The sequence below is a fragment of the Theropithecus gelada genome, chromosome 1 (assembly GCF_003255815.1).
Source record: "Theropithecus gelada isolate Dixy chromosome 1, Tgel_1.0, whole genome shotgun sequence".
In the NCBI taxonomy this organism is placed as follows: Eukaryota; Metazoa; Chordata; class Mammalia; order Primates; family Cercopithecidae; genus Theropithecus; species Theropithecus gelada.
This window is the reverse complement of record NC_037668.1, coordinates 169,630,420-169,648,984: the sequence shown is the minus strand read 5'-3', so window position 1 is coordinate 169,648,984 and position 18,565 is coordinate 169,630,420. Positions and strand designations below refer to the sequence as shown.

The window sequence follows — 18,565 nt, the reverse complement described above, 5'->3', positions numbered from 1 at the left end:
CTCAAATGGCAAACAAAATGTGCCTCCACTATTTCACAGTTGAGTTTTCACATAGTATTATATAAGCATAAACACAAGTATAAAATCCTGCCCTCAGTCTTAATATTTCCTTTCAGAACTTATTTTCATATTTTTCCTCAACAGTTGTCAATTCCTCCATGATCACAAGGCAATAATTTATATAGCCTCAAGCATCAAATTTTCAAAATTTTCTGAAGTGGAGTTTATAAACCTGTTACCACTGAGCCAGTTTTTAAGCCTGGCATATCCTTTTACTACTAAAAAAATGGCTAACACTTTTGCCAAAATTTAAACCCTGAAATCAATCACGAAAAAATTAAACCAAAAAAAATGACATCCATGTAAGCTGTGGTCCATGACAGCATTTTCCATAAATTATAATTATAATTATAAATTTATATAAATTATAAATTTGTATAAATTATAATTTCACATTATTTAATTTTAACAAAGATAATCTGAAAAAACTTAATTTAGCAGTTACCATAGTATCGACTGCTCTATGATATTACTGACAATGTGTATTTTACAGTGTTTGCTAATTCTTTGAAGGAAATTAGCAATTTAGTGACTTACATTTTTAAATATTTTTCAACATTTCCTTATGATTTTTTGTGTTATTTGATATAGAATTACTTTAGCCAGTATAAAAATAAAATATGTCACTTGTAAAGCACCATTGTCCTCAAGTTTGACAATTTCACAGGTTTTTGTCATATTATATCATGTTATATTATATTATATTAATCCTTTTATCTGTTGTATATATATCAAAAATAGTGTTAGTGTCAGAGGCGTTTAAACCAGAGCAATCCCATCTTGAAGAGGGGCTGGGCAAAATAGGGCTGTGACCCACTGGACTGCATTCTCAGTTAATTAGGCATTCTAAGTCACAGTATGAAACAGGTTAGCACAAGATACAGGTCATACAGACCTTGTTGATTAAACAGGTTGCAGTAAAGACGCACCAAAACCAATGGTGATGAGAGTGACCTCTGGTAGCCTTCACTGCTACACTCTCACCAGCACCATGACAGTTTACAAATGCCATGGCAATGTCAGGAAGTTACCCTATATGGTCTAAAATGGGAGGAACCCTCAGTTCAGGGAACTGGCCACCCCTTTCCCAGAAAACTCATGAATAATCCGCCCCTTGTTTAACATATAATCAAGAAATAACCATAAAAATGGACCATCAGCAGCCCTCAGGGCTGCTTTGCCTATGGGGTAGTCATTCTTTATTCCTTTTCTTTCTTAATAAACTTACTTTCACTTTGCACTGTGGACTTGCCCCAAATTCTTGCACAAGATCCAATAATCCTCTTTTCTGGGCTTGTATTGGGGCCCTTTCTGGCAATATTAGTATAGCTAACATATAAGCAATTTCTCAAAGTATTACAGAACATCTGTAAAATTGGATAGAGAAATAAGTAGTTCACTGAAAAGGGCTTATAACCATATGAAAAGATGCTTAACATCATCATAATAAGAAGGTCACTGAGATATAATTGTTTTTACCTATCAGGTTGATAAAATATTTAAAGAATATTTAAGAATATTTGAAACATCCAAAAGTCTGACAACATATTCTAATGACAAAATTTTGGAAAAACAGACTCTCTCATACTTTGCTAATAGAAATATAAAGCTATACACACCTAAGTCAGGAAATCTGGCCATTAGCAAAATTATGTATACACCTAATTGTTAATCTAGTAATCTCACTTTCAGAAATTCATCCCATGGATACACTGGGAAAAATGTTAAAAAAATGTATGCATAAGCCTATTCATTGCAGAGCTATTTGTAATCACAAAAGACTTAAGAGACTAGTTAAACAGGCAAGTACATCTCCACAATGGGGTGTAGGCAGCTATTAAGAAACACAAGGACTATTCTATATTCTAATAACCTAGTAATCTCCAGGATGTACTGTTAAGTGAAAGACACAACAGGGGAAAATATGAACATACGTCACCATTTATGTTTTAAAATTTCTATTTAAAAAATAAAGTACAAACTGTATGTGTGTGTGTATATATATGTGTGTATGTATGTGTGTGTGTGTGTATATATATATGTATAAAGCAAAACAAAACAAACAAACAAAAAAAACAGGTTATCCATAAAGAAAGGAGAAGATTGTGGGGTAGCAACAGAACTAGGTGTAAAATTTCTTTAAATATACCTTGTGGAACTATGTAAATAGTTTACATAACCATTAACAGAAAAAAAAAAAAAAAAAGATGTTCCAAAACATTGGAAACAAAACTGAACTTAAATTTATATTCAGTTGCTGTTATAACCATACCAAGAACAACTATTCCAAGCCTTAAAATGGAATATTTTTACTACACATTCCTATCAGGCTATACCCTAGATTGACGAACACATAAAAGTCATAAAATGAAAGAAATGTATGATTCCTTAACAATTCCAGTTTTGATATTAGCATATAATGCTATCATTTATGTTGTTTACAACCACAAATATCAGTTTAAGAGAAAGGAAATATAGATAGAAAAAAATTAAATAAAAATTCTGTAACCCTGGATTTCAATTGTAGTATCTATGTAAACTCACGAGATATTCTCTCTCTCATCTGTCTCTCTAGAAACAAAGACAACCCGGTAAAAATGAGCATCTCTAAATATATATGTGTATATATATGCATATATACATATATATGCATATATATACACACACACACACATATATATATATATTTTTTTTTTTTGAGATGGAGTCTCTGTCACCAGGCTAGAGTGCAGTGGCATGATCTCGGCTCACTGCAAGCTCTGCCTCCTGGGTTCATGCCATCCTCCTGCCTCAGCCTCTCCAGTAGCTGGGACTACAGGCACCTGCCACCACTCCCAGCTAATTTTTTTGTATTTTTAGTAGAGACGGGGTTTCACCATGTTAGCCAGGATGGTCTCAATCTCCTGACCTTGTGATCTGCCTGCCTCAGCCTCCCAAAGTGCTAGGATTACAAGCGTGAGCCACTGTGCCCGGCATCTAAATCTTGACAATGTTTTGAAATGTTATTTTCCACTACAAGAAAATTGGGATACCTGAAGAGATGACATATTCCAAGGTAGAAGTATGTAGTCCTACAGAAAGCAAGAAAAGTCTATCAAAGATGATTGCTGATGTGAGAAAATAACTCCAGAGACATTTAAAGAGAAACCTACTGGGCAAATTTAGGACAGCCTAATGAATAATACAGTAACTGCAATGCATTAAAACATATCAAATATGTTTAAATATATGAGTTCATAATAACACAAAATATGGTTAAAAAAACAAAAGGGAAGAATGTATTGGACAAGTTCAGATTAGAAATTTAGAGTATGGGAAATGCCAGAGGACAAAGACAACTTTGTTACAAAATAAGCTGCAATAAAAAACTATGAGTTGGGGGATACATATATTAAAAACAACTAAATAGCAAGATGGCCGAATAGGAACAGCTCCAGTCTACAGCTCCCTGCGTGAGTGAAGCAGAAGACGAGTGATTTCTGCATTTCCAACTGAGGTAACGTGTGTCCCTGGGGCTTGTCGGACAGTGGGTGCAGGACAGGGGGTGCAACACCAAGCATGAGCTGAAGCAGGACAAGGCATCACCTCACCCGGGAAGCACAAGGGGACAGGGAATTCCATTTCCTAGCCAAGGGAAGCTGTGACAGATGGCACCTGGAAAATTGGATCACTCCCACCCTAATACAGCGCTTTCCCAACAGTCTTAGCAAAGGGCACACCAGGAGATTATATCCCACGCCTGGCTCAGAGGCTGGGGGAGGGGCACCCGCCATTGCTGAGACTTGAGTACATGAACAAAGCAGCCCAGAAGCTCGAACTAGGTGGAGCCCACTGCAGCTCAAAAAAGTCTGCCTGCCTCTGTAGACTCCACCTCTAGGGGTAGGGCATAGCTGAACAAAACGCAGCAGACACTTCTGCAAAATTAAATGCCCCTGTCTGACAGCTTTGAAGACAGTAGTGGTTCTCCCATTATGGAGTTTGAGATCTGAGAATGGTCAGACTGCCTCCTCAAGTGTGTCCATGACCCCAGAGTAGCCTAACTGGGAGGCACCTCCCAGTAGGGGCCGACTGACACCTCACATGGCTGGGTGCTCCTTTGAGACGAAGCTTCGAGAGGGAGGATCAGGCAGCAACATTTGCTGTTCTGCAATATTTGCTGTTCTGCAGCCTCCGCTAGTGATACCCAGGCAAACAGGGTCTGGAGTGGACCTCTAGCAAACTCCAACAGACCTGCAGCTGAGGGTCCTGACTGTTGGAAGGAAAACTAACAAACAGAAAGGACATCCACACCATAACCCCATCTGTACATCACCATCATCAAAGATCAAAGGTAGATAAAACCACAAAAATGGGGAGAAACCAGAGCAGGAAAGCTGAAAATTCTAAAAATCAGAGGGCCTCTTCTCCTCCAAAGGAGTGCAGTTCCTCACCAGCAATGGAACAAAGCTGGACGGAGAATGACTTTGACGAGTTGAGAGGTGAAGGCTTCAGATGATCAAACTTCTCTGAGCTAAAGGAGGATGTTTGAACCCATAGCAAAGAAGTTAAAAATGTTGAAAAAAGATTAGACGAACAGCTAACTAGAATAACCAGGGTAGAGAAGACCTTAAATGACCTGAAGGAGCTGAAAACCATGGCACGAGAACTATGTGACAAATGCACGAGCTTCAGTAGTCAATTCCATCAACTGGAAGAAAGGGTATCAGTGATTGAAGATAAGATGAATGAAATGAAGTGAGAAGAGAAGTTTAGAGCAAAAAGAGTAATAAGAAACAAACAAAGCCTCCAAGAAATATGGGACTCTATGAAAAGACCAAATCTACGTCTGATTGGTGTACCTGAAAGTGACAGGGAGAATGGAACCAAGTTGGAAAACACTCTCCAGGATATCATGCAGGAGAACTTCCCCAACGTAGCAAGGCAGGCCAACATTCAAATTAAGGAAATACAGAGAAAACCACAAAGATATTCCTTGAGAAGAGCAACTCCAACACACACAATTGTCAGATTCACCAAAGTTGAAATGAAGGAAAAAATGTTAAGGCAGCCAGAGAGAAAGGTTGGGTTACCCACAAAAGGAAGTCCATCAGATTAACAGCTGATCTCTCGGCTGAAACTCTACAAGCCAGAAGATAGTGGAGGACAATATTCAACATTCTTAAAGAAAAGAATTTCAATCTGGAATTTCATATCCCGTCAAACTAAGCTTAATAAGTGAAGGAGAAATAAAATCCTTTACAGACAAGCAAATGCTGAGAGATTTTGTCACCACCAGGCCTGCCTTACAAGAGCTCCTGAAGGAAGCACTGAACATGGAAAGGAATAACCAGTACCAGCCACTGAAAAAACATGCCCAAATATAAAGACCATCAATGCTAGGAAGAAACTGCATCAACTAATGAGCCAAAGAACCAGCTAACATCATAATGACAGGATCAAATTCACATATAACAATATTAGCCTTCAATGTAAATGGACTAAATGGTCCAATTAAAAGACACAGACTGGCAAAATGGATAAAGAGTCAAGACCCATCAGTGTGCAGTATTCAGGAGACCCATCTCACGTGCAGGGACACACATAGGCTCAAAATAAAGGGATGGAGGAAGATCTACCAAGCAAATGGAAAACAACAAGAAAGCAGAGGTTGCAATCCTAGTCTCTGATAAAACAGACTTTAAACCAACAAAGATCAAAAGAGACAAAGAAGACCATTACATAATGGTAAAGGGATCAATTCAACAAGAAGAGCTAACTATCGTAAATATATATGCACCCAATACCAGAACACTCACATTCATAAAGCAAGTCCTTAGAGACCTACAAAGAGACTTATACTCCCACACAATAATAATGGGAGACTTTAACACCCCACTGTCAACATTAGACAGATAAATGAGACAGAAAGTTAACAAGGATATCCAGGAATTGAACTCACCTCCTCACCAAGCGGACCTAATAGATATCTACAGAACTCTCCACCCCAAATCAACAGAACATATGTTCTTCTTAGCACCACATTGCACTTATTCCAAAATTGATCACAAAGGAAGTGAAGCACTCTTCAGCAAATGTAAAAGAACAGAAATTATAACAGACTGTCTCTCAGACCACAAACAAACTAGAACTCAGGATTAAGAAACTCATTCAAAACTGCTCAACTACATGGAAATTGAACAACCTGCTCCTGAATGACTACTGGGTGCATAACGAAATGAAGGCAGAAATAAACATGTTCTTTGAAAACAATGGGAAAAAAGACACAATGTACCAGAATCTCTGGGACACATTTAAAGCAGTGTGTAGAAGGAAATTTATAGCAATAAATGCCCACAAGAGAAAGAAAGAGGAAGAAAGATATAAAATTGACACCCTAATATCACAATTAAAAGAACTAGAGAAGGAAGAGCAAACACATTCAAAAGCTAGCAGAAGGCAAGACATAAATAAGATCAGAGCAGAACTGAAGGAGACAGAGACACAAAAAACCCTTCAAAAAATCAATGAATCCAGGAGCTGGATTTTTGAAAAGATCAACAAAATTGATAGACTGCTAGCAAGATTAATAAAGAAGAAAAGAGAGAAGAATCAAATAGACACAATAACAAATGATAAAGGGGATATCACCACTGACCCCATAGAAATACAAACTACCATCAGAGAATATTATAAACACTTCTATGCAAATAAATTGGAAAATTTACAAGAAATGGATAAATTCTTGGACGCATACACCCTCCCAAGACTAAACCAGGAAGAAGTTGAATACCTGAATAGATCAATAACAGGCTTTAAAATTGAGGCAATAATTAATAGCCTACCAACCAAAAACAGTCCAGGACCAGAAGGATTCACAGCCAAATTCTACCAGAGGTATAAGGAGGAGCTGGTACCATTCCTCTGAAACTATTTCAATCAATAGAAAAAGAGGGGATCCTCTCTAACTCATTTTATGAGGCCAGCATCATCCTGATAAAAAAGCCTGGCAGAGACACAACAACAAAAAAAAGAATTTTAGACAAATATCCCTGATGAACGTCGATGGAAAAATCGTCAATAAAATTCTGGCAAATTGAATCCAGCAGCACATCAAAAAGCTTATCCACCATGATCAAGTGGGCTTCATCCCTGGAATGCAAGGCTGGTTCAAAATACACAAATCAATAAATGTAATCCAACATATAAACAGAACCAAAGACAAAAACCACTTGATTATCTCAATAGATGAAGAAAAGGCCTTCAACAAAATTCAACAGCCCTTCATGCTAAAAACTCTCAATAAATTCGGTATTGATGGGACATATCTCAAAATAATAAGAGCTATTTATGACAAACCCACAGCCAATATCATACTGAATGCGCAAACACTGGAAGCTTTCCCTTTGAAAACTGGCACAAGACAGGGATGCCCTCTCTCACCACTCCTATTCAACATAGTGTTGGAAGTTCTGGCTAGGGCAACCAGGCAAGAGAAAGAAATCAAGGGTATTCAATTAGGAAAAGAGGAAGTCAAATTGTCCCTGTTTGCAGATGACATGATTGTATATTTAGAAAACCCCATTGTCTCAGTCCAGAATCTCCTTAAGCTGATAAGCAACTTCAGCAAAGTCTCAGGATACAAAATCAATGTGCAAAAATCACAAGCATTCTTCTACACCAATAACCGACAAACAGAGAACAAAATCATGAGTGAACTTCCATTCATAATGGTTTCAAAGAGAATAAAATACCTAGGAATCCAAGTTACAAGGGATGTGAAGGAACTCTTCAAGGAGAACTACAAACCACTGCTCAACGAAATAAAAGAGGACACAAACAAATGGAAGAACAGTCCATGCTCATGGATAGGAAGAATCAATATCATGAAAATGGCCATACTTCCCCAGGTAATTTATAGATTCAATGCCAACCCCATCAAGCTACCAATGACTTTCTTCACAGAATTGGGAAAATCTACTTTAAAGTTCATATGGAACCAAAAAAGAGCACACATTGCCAAGACAAATCTAAGCCAAAAGAACAAAGCTGGAGGCATCGCGCTACCTGACTTCAAACTACACTACGAGGCTACAGTAACCAAAACAGCATGGTACTGGTACCAACATAGAGATACAGACCAATGGAACAGAACAGAGCCCTCAGAAATAATACTACAAGTCTACAACCATCATGTCTTTGACAAATCTGACAAACACAAGAAATTGGAAAAGATTCCCTATTTAATAAATGGTACTGGGAAAACTTGCTAGCCATATGTAGAAAGCTGAAACTGGATCTCTTCCTTACACCTTATACAAACATTAATTCACGATGAATTAAAGACTTAAATGTTAGACCTAAAACCATAAAAACCCTAGAAGAAAACCTAGGCAATACCATTCAGGATATAGGCTTGGGCAAGGACTTCATGACTAAAACACCAAAAGCAATGGCAACAAAAGCCAAAATTGACAAATGGGATCCAAGTAAACTAAAGAGCTTCTGCACAGCAAAAGAAATTACTATCAGAGTGAACAGGCAACCTACAGAATGGGAGAAAATTTTTGCAATCTACCTGTCTGACAAAGGACTAATATCCAGATTCTACAAAGAATCTACAAATTTACAAGAAAAAATCAAACTACCGAATCAAAAAGTGGGCGAAGGATATGAACAGACACTTCTCAAAAGAAAACATTTATGCAGCCAATAGACAAATGAAAAAATGCTCATCATTACTCGCCATCAGATAAATGCAAATCAAAACCACAATGAGATACCATCTCACACCAATTAGAATGGCAATCATTAAAAAGCCAGGAACCAACAGGTACTGGAGAGGATGTGGAGAAATAGACACACTTTTACACTGTTGGTAGGACTGTAAACTAGTTCAACCATTGTGGAAGACAGTGTGGCGATTCCTCAAGGATCTAGAACTATAAGTACCATTTGACCCAGCTATCCCATTATTGGGTATATACCCAAAGGATTATAAATCATGCTGCTCTAAAGACACATGCACATGTATATTTACTGCGACACTATTCACAATAGCAAAGACTTGGAACCCACCCAAATGTCCATCAATGACAGACTTGATTAAGAAAATGTGGCACAGGCCAGGCGCGGTGGCTCAAGCCTGTAATCCCAGCACTTTGGGAGGCCGAGACGGGTGGATCACGAGGTCAGGAGATCGAGACCATCCTGGCTAACACGGTGAAACCCCGTCTCTACTAAAAAATACAAAAAACTAGCCAGGCGAGGTGGCGGGCGCCTGTAGTCCCAGCTACTCGGGAGGCTGAGGCCGGAGAATGGCGTAAACCCGGGAGGCGGAGCTTGCAGTGAGCTGAGATCCGGCCACTGCACTCCAGCCCGGACAACAGAGCGAGACTCCATCTCAAAAAAAAAAAAAAAAAAAAAAAAAAAAAAAAAAAAAAAAAAANTGCTATAAAGACCATGCACACGTATGTTTATTGCAGCACTATTCACAATAGCAAAGACTTGGAATCAACCCAAATGTCCATCAGTGACAGACTGGATTAAGAAAATGTGGCACATATACACCATGGAATACTATGCAGCCATAAAAACGATGAGTTTATGTCCTTTGTAGGGGCATGGATGCAGCTGGAAACCATCATTCTCAGCAAACTATCACAAGAACAGAAAACCAAACACCGTATGTTCTCACTCATAGGTAGGACTCGAACAATGAGAACACTTGGACACAGGAAGTGGAACATCACACACTGGGGCTTGTTGTGGGGTGTGGGGAGCTGGGAGGGATAGCATTAGGAGATATGCCTAATGTAAATGACAAGTTAATGGGTGCAGCACACCAACATGGCACATGTTTACATATGTAACAAACCTGCACATTGTGCACATGTACCCTAGAACTTAAAGTATAATAGAAAATAAATGAAAATAAATAAAAACAACTAAATAAAGCTGTCTCCCATGTCAATGCATGGATCTTAATTGATTCTAATTTAAATAAACTAAACATTATGACATTTGCTGAAATAAGTGAATATTTAAAAACCAAGTGAATATTTGATGACAATAAATAACTACTTTTAATTGTGAAAATCCCCAGTGGTTGTGTTCTTAAAACTAGTTCTTGCCGGCACAGTGGTTCACACCTGTAATTCCAGGACTTTGGGAGGCTGAGGCTGGTGAATCACCTGAGGTCAAGAATTAAATACTAGTCTGATCAACATGGCAAAACCTCGTTTCTACTAAAAGTACCAAAATTAGGCAGGCATGGTGGCACATGCCTGTAATCCCACCTATCTGGGAAGCTGAGGGAGGAGAATCACTTGATCCCAGGAGTCAGAGGTTGCAGTGATCTGAGATGGTGCCATTGGATTCCAGCCTGGGTGACACAGTGAGACTCAGGCTCAAAAAAAAAAAAAAAAAAAAAAAAAAAAAAAAAAAAAAAAAAAAAAAGAAAAGAAAAGGAAACTATTTCTTAAATTATAGAGGTAAAAACTAAATTACGTAATGTCTGAAATTTACCTAAAAATAATGCAAGAGGTGAGAGAAATGGGTGAAATTGGTGTGAGTACAAATGAAGCAAGACAGGCCTTTGAGTCTTTTGTTTTGTTTTGTTTTAAGACAGGGTCTCTACTGCCCATGCTGGAGTGCAATGGCATGATTATGGCTCACTGCAGCCTTAAACTCCAGTGTTCATGCAATCCTCTCACTCAGCCTCCTGAGTAGCTGGGACTACAGGCGTGTGCTACCACATCTGGCTAATTTTTTGTTTATTTGTTTTGGTAGAGACAGGATCTGATGTTTGTTGCCTAGACTAGGCCATGAGTTGATAACTGAAACAGGATAGTGGGTAAATATTGTTTCATTATACTACTCTTTCTACATTTATTCTTGTTTAAAATTTTCTTTATCACCTAAGTCAAAAGATTTAGGTAGAATTGTACAAAAGGACACCTTTTTCTCAGGGAATATAAACATTCTTTAACCTGACATTCTTGCCATCAATCTCAGCTCATGATTTTAACTCCTAGTATCATATGAATGATGACTCAACTTCCTGTTAAAGTAACTACAAGTTTACCACATTTAAAAGCATGTATTTTTCCCTCATTTCCAAATACCTAAGCAAAGAGTTCCAAATGTGTTCAATTTCTATATTTCTAACATTTGCGCTAATGGATCAATCTTAACATTTAAACATGCTCATCTCTCTTTGGTCTTCAAAAAGAAGTAGTTTCTCTTTATTCTCCACTTTTCATCCAGCTGTTTGCACAGTTTTCATTTCTCTTTCACAATAAAGCTTCTTTAAAAAAAAAAAATACCTGCCATGGCAGAGTTGTCACCTGGTATCCATTATTTTCTTCCTTAATAGAGATCTGAGCCACCAAAAATAAAACACACATTCTAGACAATGGGATATAGTGGAAATGGCGTGTGCAACCCCTTGGTAATATCTTTCCACTGAGACAGTAATTTCTTTGCTGGTCCCTCCTTCCTTCCTTCTGGTGGAATGTGGAAAAAATGATTGGAATTCCAATAGCTATAGTGTACAATGATATGACCTTGGCAATGGAAATATTAGATGGTGGAACAACAAGATAGAAAACTGAATTTCCAATAACCCGGCATCCTACCATCTTGGAATATCTCCAATATCATAATCTGGGAGAGAAATAAATCCTTCAATTTTGTTTAAAACATGCAACATGCCTTCTTTTTTTTTTTTTAAACTGTTTACTTACTTATAGTCAGTCTTCCTAATCTATACTTACTTATAGTCAGTCCTCTTAATCCTAACTGATATGTGTAAATTCACTGTATCCAAATTCTTACTTCAAACTATTGGATATGTAGCTTTCAATATGTAATTTTCACATTTATCATTCAACTGATATTGTCCTCTTCAAGGTCACAAATGACATATAACTATATCTTCAATACAATTTGGCACTATTAGTCATTCTCTATTTTTCTAGTTTTCTATTTCTCTAGTTCAACAATTTTTAATATTTTTTTTCACCTCACAGACCATAGAGGAAACGCCTTTTGTTCAGCGTATTGAGGTAATAGGCAAAACTGCTTAAGACTGGAGAAAATCAACTTGAGGTGCTTAGAGGATCACCCCAGGCCCCACACCTTATGAATGCAGAAGGGGTCAATGCTATGGTAAAAAAATATATAAGCAATTGACAACATACTATTGTGCTCAGTTCTAGACTCCTCAGCCTCTTACTTATTGTTTTCAAGACTTTAACCTAAACATTCCGGAAATGTGAAAAATTTTTGTTTTTGAATGGAGTCTCACTCTGTCACCTGGGCTAGAGTGCAGTGGCGCAATCTTGACTCACTGCAACCTCTGCCTCCCAGGTTCAAGCAATTTTCCTGCCTCAGCCTCCTGAGTAGCTGGGATTATGGGTGCCCACCACTACGTCCAGCTAATTTTTAATATTTTTTGCAGAGATGGGGTTTCACCATGTTGGCCAGGGTGGTCTCGTACTCCTGACCTTGTGATTCACCCACTAATTCTTCACCTGAGGGTTATTTCGTCTACTCCAGTGGCTTTAATTAAAATTTATTTAAGCTAATGACTCAAGTCTATGTACACAACTCACTTTTTTTTCTTGAGCATTAGACAAAAGAAATTCAACTTCGTACAGCGCATCACCCATTAGAAGTCTTCCAGGCACTCACAAGAGATAAATTATCTTCACCCATATGTGTTCTTCTAAGCTCAGTGAATGCTACCATCATAGATTCAGTTGCTCGTACTAGACCCCTCAAGAGTCATCTTCTGACTCTTCTTTTTCCCTCTCCTTTACATCCTTTATCCAGTAAGTAAATCTTGTACTCTGTTTAATTCTTTCAGAGCACCCAAATCTACTGAAAAAAAAAAAATCAGACTATGACTTGTCATTAAATCAATCAACAGGCAAAACAATAATTGCTTTAAATGATTCATCCTCAATGGAGACAATATCCATTATCTATCCCTAAAGAGGCAAAATGTATTGTTTTATTCTTTTTGTAAATGTGCAAAAAAATCTTACTTTTTTATGTATGAAGTACACACATACGTACAATACTCAGACATGCAGTATAACTATGGCACTAGTCAAATGATAGTTCTGGGCTAAGAACTTTATTATTCATGATCTAATTTGTCTGTCACAACAAATCTATGATATAGGTATCGTTATTATTTTCATTTCACAGATAAGAAAATAAGCTGAGAGGTTAAATAATTTAACAAATCTATTGGCTGACACTAGAATATGAGTTTATAAATACAGAGGTCTTGTCTGAGGAGGTTGTTTTTCTATTCCCAGTGCCCTGGCACAGAGAGGGCAGTCCAATAGTAAGGGCTGAGTGGATGAATTAATGTGAGTTAGAAATAAATGGAAAATACCAGAAGCCCATGATGTATTAGATTCCAAATCTGTTTTCATAATTACTATGCTATTAGAGATAGCCAATACAAGGTTTTGGAATGGACTGATGGATCTATGGGCAAATAGATTGAAAGAATGAAGAGAGAGAGGAAGAAAGAAATGAAAAATAAAAACAAGGTGAACAGAATTTGTTCTTTTTTTCTGTAAGTGTGAAAATTAAATTAAAAAATTATAATAAAAATAAACCAGAGAGAATATCTAAATGCAAGATACGTGATAGACGTTTCATTAGCAAAAACAATACATTTTCTAATGTTTCTCTCATGCAGTCAGCTTACGCACTTTTGAGTTTCTGACAGTCAAACTTACCTGCCACACCGCTTCCAGGACCACCCTGGGGTTATAATGTTCAGGAAAAACAGCTGGAACTTAGATAAGTAACCATTCACTGGGACTTATTATTAAAAGCAAAAATAGCTGAATAATAACTAATAAAAGTACACATATATGGGACTATAATCCTTTAAGAATATAATCACATTCCATGTCAGTTAATTGGTAGATAGCTATTAGTGGATTTCTACAATGACGATCTTACTTTTTCTTTTAATTTGCTTCTTAATGTAAGACATTAAATGTGGTTATATTAAAATTACTTGTCACAGATGAATCTGGGCTACGGTTAAGTAAGTATCATATAATTATGAACTTCAACTATATATGGAGTTCTGACTACAACACATTTTAACTGTATGTCTTTGAGCAAAGTCTTTAACTTCTAAGAGTCAAAATTCTGAAGGGTAAAATGAGATACCTATCAAATCAGGGTTATAAAGAGTAACGAGAAAATTCACATAAAGCACCTAGCATAGTTTCTGGAGTAGCACGCATAGCATGCTATGCATAGAGTAGTGCTAAATTAATATGTGGGTTTTTTCCTTATTCAAAGAAGCAGAGGCAACTTCTTTTAAACTCTAATTCAATGACTAAAATTTCTTCCTAAGAACATTGCCTCATGTTGAGATTTCAATAATAAACAAGAGAAAAGGGTAAATATGGAATACCTTCTATTGGATTCTTAACTTGCATGATACTAACACTATCTGAGTTCCTGGTTTACCCATGTTACATATTTATATACATAAAATAAAACACCTTGTTTATAATTTGGTTTTCCTTTGAATGGACTAAATATCTTTTTAAAGTAAAATTCATACGCTGATAAATGATACATTTTAAATGTATCTTTGCATTATTTATTTAAGCTTTGCATTATTTATTTAAGCTGTGTCTATAGTGTCTATATGGCAGTTATGGATTAATATAGGAACTGAACAATTATTCAGACAGATTTGCACTATATGAGACAAAGCACTATTTGAGCTTCAGAATTAAAGCTTTTGAAGACTTTGTTTCTAAACCACATAAAGTAAACAAATTTTGTAAGAACATTTTGGTTTACCTATGGTCAGTAGAACCAGTTACTTGTCAATGCCTCAAATTCATTTTATCTCAGGCACTAGAATAAGATGATAATTACAAGGCTACCTGACTTAGGTTTTTTACTTCTAACATGAAAACACAGGGTCTGGCCCAGAGTTTTTGTGAAAATTAAAATTAAGATAATTTGTGTAATGGGTTTAGCACAGTATCTAGCAGATTCAGCAAACGCTGAAAATTTTTAGCATTTTATCTTATCATCATCATTTAAATTTTCTATAGGAGATTAGATGTATCACTAGTTTCTACTAATTGACCTGTGAAGCAAAAATGCAATTCTTTACTAAATTAGAACCCACTATATCACTACTAATGGCAAGAAATCATGAGTCCATATATACAGTAGTTTTTAAAGAGCATACCATATCCCACTGTAGAAAGACCCAAGTGTTTCATTCTATTTTTCACAAGTTCAGCAAGCTCTTGTCTTTCTGACCTCCTGTAGAGGTTCAGTCGCTGCTGGGTTATTTTTTCAGCTGTTTTACCAGAGTGTTTTGGGCCTTTTCTGCTCAGTCTTCGGGCCCACTGCATGCTTTTTCTCCGCAGCAAGGGATGGTCCGACTGATCACTGGATGTGGAGTTGCGGTGATTGCCGCGGTGGTGCCCTTGTTCTCTGGAGTCTTTGGTGTCTTCCCACTCTTCTACACTGATAGATATTTGAGACTTAAAAGGAAATGGATATCGATAATTAGATACTTTAGAAATAAATGTGGCCTGAAGTTGAAATAATATTTTATTTGCCAATATATTGGCATAGTTATATTTCTACTCATGAGAGTTTTCACAGAAAGAGCAAAATCACAGTCTTGGATTCTGGTTTTCCAGTACTGAGAATATTAAAATCTATGTTTCCTTGAACTTACATATAAATCAGGCAAAATAAATATCTGTATCCTCTGGTACAATTTCTTAATGAAAGTATTTAATTTTTATGCATAAAAGTTTACTTATCATAAATAGTTATTTATGATATTACTAGCACACAGTTGTTTGAAACATACAAAAACAGACATTTTATAACTTTATTCAAATAAAATCCATGTAATGGACTTTTCTAAATCTATTACAAGTATTTCACACTCAATTTAAATAATTAAGATAATTATCTTAGATTTGGAATTAATAATGTTTTTAAAGGATTTTAAATTATTGCTCTTTCTAAAGACAACACTGGCATGAACATTATAATATGTGAATTTTAAAAATTCTCTCGTATGCCCCAGAAGAAAACAAAACTCACTTTTTAAATCATGCATTTATTATTCACCGTATAAAATGCTTTTCTGACTAAAATTAAAACATATTTCAGGAAATGTTTTAAGTATTCTGAGAGAAAATATGTTGTAAATATTAATGTTTCACAAATGTACTGTAGAATCACAACTCAAATTTAAAACAGGTTGTTCTCCATAGGAGGGAAAAACAATGAACAAACTCACAAAGCCTATTACGACTTAAACTTTTATGACCCAATCTGATTTTTAAAGTAAGATGCTCTCCTTTGATTTGATGCCTTTAATAAGCAAATGCTTACTGTTTCAAAATTGTTGCTTTTCATACTAGGAAGTCATATGAAATGCAACACTGATCAAAGAAGGAAGTCTTACTTTCTAAAAACATGCACGTGCAAATGAACAATTTCCTGAATACCATTGTACCTAAGAGCAGCATTCATGAATCTGTTAACTGTGTTTCCTTTCTACAGATGGAAGCTTGAACTTCAGTTACAACATGCATGTGTTGCTGGCTTTTAAAGTAATAGAATTTAAATTACCAATTTAAGTAACGTCAGGAAGTAGATCCAATAAAATCCTTTAAAAGTGAATATAAATTATACAGGCTCAGTCAATGCTTTATATACAATTCCCAGTGGCAAGCTATGAAATTCTCTCACACTTAATTTCATCCAAAAATTCAAATACTAATCCACATCTGTTTCAGTGCTATATCAGAGGGAGATCCAAAAAATCTTCATCTCTTCATTATAAAATAATTGAGATTAAATGATTTTTGGAAACCATATTTTATCTACCAGAACTTAATTTCTAAGCATTAAAAGTTTTTAGTACCATGGTTTAACAATAATGAACATTTTAATAAAGTTTTAACTCTACTCTCACCTACTTGATAATATACAGAAAATTCACTTCTGTGGAAGTAAAACACATAAGCTCTTAAGTAATGTCTACCACCAACAAGAATATCAATATGTATTTAGTAGTATAGTTATACTTTGTAGCAACAATGAAAATATACTATTTCAGTCATATTTAGAGACTTGCTTGCAGAATTTAATCATAATCTTAAATTTATTTGAAGGGATCTTTTTGTTCCTCTTTCTAGTCATAAGTCCCTATGAGTGATAGTTTGATTTCCTACAAATATGTGGAAATAATAATCTTGCCAAACCAAATATTAAAGATACTATGTTCATCTAATACCACTTATAATTCAAATCACAAAACCATAAATTAATAAAAAATTTTAAAGAGGAGCATAGGGATTCACTTCTTTTCCAGGTAGGAGATGAAACACTGATTTTGTGAATGCTTTTCCTTAGCCATGTGTATCAGGCATCACGTAAAGTATGTATCTACGAGATGAACTGAAACCTATGTATACATTAGTTAAGCAATATTTAATAGCCTATTCAGCATTATTTTGAATTCCCCAAAAAGAAACTATTATAACTTGTACATAAAAATACATAAGAATCTCAAGTCATTTTTTCAATAATTCCATAAAATAAGTAACATTTCTTTACTAACCTCACTTTAACCACAGTAAAAAGAAATGAGAAGAATTTGAGGGTTAATTTTAGGAAATCCAAACCCAAAACACATAAGTTGTTCTTTACATGTTTGGAATTTGCATTCCTTTCTCTCATTCTTCCAACAGGACATAATAAAAAGTACATTAAGTTTATGTGTATAATATACACAAATTTGAGTTCTATTTTGAATGATTCCTAACTCTGTCCCTACAATAATACTGCACAGCCCTTATAAAAAAGTGAGGATAATGATAACCATCTTCTATTTGACAGAAATGTGAAAATTCATATGACATTAATATATAAAGAAAACATCTGTCAACCGTAAACTTTCACATATACAGTAATACCATTAATAGATCCTTGTAAAATTATCCACAATATCAATAACATTAGCAATAAACATTTGTTACTCTATTCCTTGGATACTGAATGTGTGTGTGCTTGTGTGTGTGTGTTTCCATGTTTTAATAGGAGGTCCATTTACAAATATACTTTCCTTATGTCATTTCTTCTTCTAGTTGCAACTCTCTTGTGTTTTAAACATAGTATCATAATCTAGTGGGAATAATATAGTGCTGGACAGATAACAGTGCCTTTATAGTAGGACCTTCTCCTGAACTCAGTGTCACAATAATAGAATGGTAAAATGCAAGGTTTTAGCATCAGATAGACTTGAGTTTAAATAACAGTTCTACCACTTACCAGTTTGCCTTCTTGGTTATGTAATCTAAGCTCTCTAACACTATTTCTATTTCCCTCTCTAAAAAATTGTCAATCTATTATTACATTATTACTTTGCCTACCAAATTTTTCTGAAGACATAAAAGAGATAATGCATGAAAAGGCATTGTAAGATGTC

The 18,565-nt window shown here is 35.8% G+C and overlaps 1 protein-coding gene across 3 annotated transcripts in view; it reads right to left on the bottom strand.

Annotated features, from left to right (window-relative positions):
- KCNT2 (potassium sodium-activated channel subfamily T member 2) overlaps nt 1-18,565 on the bottom strand; it is a 405,986-nt gene that overhangs the window by 36,691 nt on the left and 350,730 nt on the right. For all 3 annotated transcript variants that reach the window (XM_025392809.1, XM_025392815.1, XM_025392824.1), the window contains one exon: nt 15,293-15,593. In XM_025392809.1, the coding sequence (XP_025248594.1) occupies nt 15,293-15,593 (301 nt within the window). The remainder of the gene's footprint in view (nt 1-15,292; nt 15,594-18,565) is intronic.